This window comes from Solea senegalensis, linkage group LG4 (assembly GCF_019176455.1).
Source record: "Solea senegalensis isolate Sse05_10M linkage group LG4, IFAPA_SoseM_1, whole genome shotgun sequence".
NCBI lineage: Eukaryota > Metazoa > Chordata > Actinopteri > Pleuronectiformes > Soleidae > Solea > Solea senegalensis.
In genome coordinates this window covers 3698067-3702731 of record NC_058024.1, presented here as the reverse complement: position 1 = coordinate 3702731, position 4665 = coordinate 3698067, and the positions used below count along the sequence as shown (strand labels likewise).

General features: G+C 41.1%; 1 protein-coding gene across 1 annotated transcript in view; it reads right to left on the bottom strand.

The window, feature by feature from the left end:
* Nucleotides 1-2689: 2689 nt before the first annotated feature.
* LOC122767694 (opioid growth factor receptor-like) overlaps nucleotides 2690-4665 on the bottom strand; it is a 5001-nt gene continuing 3025 nt past the window's right edge. Inside the window, exons 5-8 of the mRNA XM_044023133.1 lie at nucleotides 4648-4665; nucleotides 3520-3586; nucleotides 3282-3430; nucleotides 2690-3173 (exon numbers count right to left, since the gene is read on the bottom strand). The exon at nucleotides 4648-4665 is cut by the window's right edge and continues 61 nt beyond it. Of these exons, the coding sequence (XP_043879068.1) occupies nucleotides 2840-3173; nucleotides 3282-3430; nucleotides 3520-3586; nucleotides 4648-4665 (568 nt within the window). The 3' untranslated portion in view covers nucleotides 2690-2839. The remainder of the gene's footprint in view (nucleotides 3174-3281; nucleotides 3431-3519; nucleotides 3587-4647) is intronic.

Sequence of the window (4665 nt, the reverse complement as noted above, 5' to 3'; positions counted from 1 at the left end):
GCTGCCTGACTGACTGCTCACATAGAAGGCACACTGGGACTGGCCATGCATGCTGTCAGAATGTAAGGCGGCTCATGATTGGCTGCTTGATTTCCTGGCTGCCTGTCTTTTGTTTAGCAGCAGTGCTCAGAGCAGAGAGCAGGAGAAACAAGGCCCCGAATCCAAGTTAATCAGCCAGGACAGCACACCTACAGTATCACTGCAAACAGCTGCTCAGTGAATGAAGCCTGTGGTGTAGCTGTTACATGTAAAGGACAGACCTGAGTCTGTATGCTCAAGCAGGAGTTTGTCTCACTAGTTTCCACCTTCAAGTTAAACTGGATGTTGTCAGGCTATGTAAATAAAAGGAATGGGTAAACAGTCACTATATAAAATGTACTGTTTCTCTGACAGAAAACTCTTGACTAAATGTCAGACTCTTGTTGTGTTTTTCCCCTTCTTGTGTTGAGCATAGCTGTGTCTCAATCCAGGGTCTGGATCCTCTCCAGTGTGCAGCCGACGGAGGAGACGACTCTGTGGGCGACTCCTTCAGGAGGAGACTGAAGTCATGCACTGCGAGAAATCAAACGGTCTAACATGGGTTTCCCTTCTTCTATATAAAAAAAGGTTATACTAGTTTTAGATTTTTCATTAGTTTGAGTTTTCATTTCGTTTCGACGTTTTGTTTCTTTTTAATTACTTTTAACTAGTTTTTAGAGCAGATTGGCTAGTTTTATTCGGGGGTTTTTATATGGAGCATTTGCCAGGTGCAAGATTCAAAAAGGTCATAATAAGTATTGTGTCATAAAAACCCAGGAAAAACCTTAGTGCTTACACAGCACAGATCCATGCCGCAGGTGCACCCTTGGTATTTTGCAGCGCTAATATTACACAAATGCTTATATTATAAAATAAATACACTTCATATGAATCCAAAAGGCTTATCTATGAAATAAATTTACACACAGAAACTAGGCACAAACTAGGCTTAGTGTTAGTTTTCTAAACACATTTCACAGTTTCAGTTAGTTACTGTTTTTTAAAGAATTTTTTTTTGTTTATTTCAGTTAACGTAAATGTTTTTGGTTGTTTTCAATTTTAGTTTTCGTTATTTTGTTACTTTTACTATTATCACCTTGGTCTGTACAGTGGTTGGAGGTTAAACGCTGCCCTCTACAGGTCAAAGCCCTGAATCACACTTCTCCTGCCCATTGACGTCGCACTGCTGATTGAACTTGCAGACATGCCCGTATGGCAAATGTTGCACCAGGAGGATTGCGTTCACTTTGGAGCTAAGCACCAGGTCGAGACCAGGATCCAGGCTCATCTGAGATGGACTAAGTGAAAGGAAAGGCACCACTGTAGAGACACACGTGTGTGTTTACCTGCTGAGCAGCTAAAAGGCATCAGTTATTGTAGAATAAGCCCTGATTGATGTTATTCTTAAACCAGTTTGACATTGTCCAAAGTCATGTGAAACGTCCTTGATGCTCAACTCAGCTGCTCACAGCTCGAAAGTGAACATGCAATGCAGACATACGTCAATAATACTAGTAAAAATTCACCTAAAAAACATCTATGTATAATTAAAGCTAAAATAATTAGCATTTGCAGTATGTACTAAGCTCCTCTACAGCAGCAGGATGCTTAACCTGGTGACCGGTGTGTCTCGGCCTGGTGCTCAGCTTCTGTGTGAATGCAATCCTGCAACATTTGCCGTGCAGGAAGTTCTTATTCTGCCTGCTCTTTCTTTTTCAGACCACAAAATGTTTGTTCGGAAATTTTATTTCTGACAATTTTCAGTTTCATTTCCTTCCTTCGTTCATTTCAGTTTAAAAAGAACTGTACTGTTTTAAAGCACAACAAATTTGAGATAATACAAGTGAACAGAATAAATGCAAGAATAAGAACTCTATGACCATAGAAACAGTCATCAGACAATTGTATCGATCTCAGAAAATACCATTTCCACCACGTCACAGCACACATATGCAGTAACATATATATCATATGTGTGTGTGTGTGTGCACAGCAGCTCCAACCTTAGTGTAAAACGTATCCATTTGAAAATAATGCACAACAACAAAGGGAGTGGATAAATATAACTTGAGTCCCAGAAATCAAATTGAATACAAAAATGTGAGTTCATCATCACAAAATAACACAAACCACCAGTAACTGTTTCGGAACTCGTGAGAATCACGACTGACTCTGTTTTGATCACAAAATCGAGCAAATGGCACCACATAGCATATTAACTTTCTCTCACTAACATCTAACTTAAGGAACATGTCAGTGTCATCCTAATGACAGTGTCCAAAATTTAAAGAATGACATGAAATGTGATTTTATTGATCATCACAATAACACCGCAAAAATAATCACTCAATTTAGAGGGATGAAGAGGAAAACTCAGGAGCCTGCCTTTTTTTTCTCACTTCTCACCAAAAAGTTAAGTTATTTCATGAGGAGAATTTAGTTAAATATTTTAATATTAATATATTTAGGGGGCAGCAAGGAGTCCCGGGTTCGAGCACCAGTTGGAACAAGGCATGGACACTCTAAATTGACCGTAGGTGAGAGAGTGAATGGTTGTTTGTCCCTGCGATGGACTGGCGAACTGTCCAGGCAGAAGATGGATGGATATATAAAAATATGAACATATTTATATTTCATCAAGCAGTTGATATAAAGCCCTGAGTAACTCTTGTTTGGAAAGGAGTCATAAATAAAGTGGTTTATGATGTGGACAAGTGACTAAATGATTAGAGAAAGGTGACTGAATGCAGTCATGACTCATCAGGGGTTCAGGTTTTGGTCATCGTTACCAGATGTTCAGACAGATTCTACTTTTACAGCTTCATCTCTGGTGTCTAAGCTCAGACTTGAGCTCATAACTGGTCGTGACGGCATCCATTCTCAGCCACTTCATCTGGATTCTCCTTGGGCACCACACAAACTCCTCTTTGGGCTTGTAGTTTGAATATGCAAACTGGATGAGGTCCCTGCGTTGCTTCTTGTCACGGACAGCAAACACAAAGTAGTTGAGGACACTGTCCTTGACACTTGGAAGTTCTCCGTGGATTAGAGTCTCCTTCAGAAATAACTGGACCAGGGGAGTTTGGAAATGTGGAAACCCCAGGATGCCCAGGCACTTCAGGATGCGGGTGATGCGCAGGTTGTTATGAGAGTGACTGTCAATGACAAAGTAAAGGAGAGCAATGAGGGATTACTTCCTGGTATTAGTTACATTCACTGAGCTCTATGATACGTTTTAGTGTCATTAGCAGAGAAAAGTTCACTTGTTCAGGTTGTAGAATCGGTCTTCCCAGTTTGAGGCTCTCTTGATTTCTCCAGTCTTTTCATCACACAACTTCAAGCCATAGAAGTCTAACATGAGCTTGTAGGACTGAAGCAGGTTCTCCTTTGCAGTGTCACTGTCACAGAAATCCTACAGGAAAGTTCAAACTTATGTCAGCTTCTCTCTGTATACGAGGAACATGTGTAACATTAACGTCTATTAAGATTTTATGAGTTGACCTTAATTTCTTCTTTTGTCAGTGGCCAGGCCTCCTGGTTCATGCCTGGCTCTGGCAGAGGGAACAACCTTTCAACAGAGAAATGTTATTTAAGCTATAGTCCACATTGTACTTTTATTTATTGAAACTCTATTCATGTCCTGAAAACCATCAACAAATAAAGTTGTTTTGAAGAAGTCTGTAAAACTGTTTAATAGAAACACAGCAACATCATTTTTGAGTTCACACAATGTCGATGAAGTCTACCAGCTGCACACGACTCTCCAACTACGAATGGAACACACCATATTGTTTGTTTAGGGGAGTCCGACTCCTCAACATCACCGACTCCTCAACATTACCGACTCCTCAACATCACCGACTCCTCAACATCACTGATTCCTCACTGACTCCTCAACATCACCGACTCCTCAACATCACTGATTCAACATCACGACTCCTCAACATCACTGATTCAACATTTCCGACTCCTCAACATCGCCTACTCAACATCGCCCGACTCAACATACTCGCATCACCCGACTCCTCAACATCACCGACTCCTCAACATCATCATCACTCCTCTACATCACCGACTCCTCAACATCACTGATTCAACATTTCCGACTCCTCAACATAGCCTACTCAACATCGCCGCCGACTCCTCAACATCGCTGACTTCTCAACAACACTGATTAACATCACCGTCTTTCAACATCCGACTTATCAGCATCTCCTCAACATTCCTCAACATCGCTCCTCAACATCACTGACTCCTCAGCATCACTGATTCCTCACCGACTCCTCAACATCACTGATTCAACATCACCGACTCCTCAACATCGCCAACTCAACATCGCAGACTCTCAACATCGCTGACTTCTCAACAACACTGATTAACATCACCGACTTCTCAACATCACTGACTCCTCAACATCGCTGACTCAACATCACCGACTCCTCAACATCACCAACAACCAACTCCAGCACCTCAAAACTACTGAGAGATACTATGAATGCAGTCATTACTCATCAGGGTTTCAGGTTTTCATCACCATTACCAAATGTTAAAACAGATTCTACTTTTACAGCTTAATTTGCTTCATCTAGGCCAGAATTTGAACAAATAACATAAAAAAAAGGAACTTACCACTGAATGAAAGTGTGT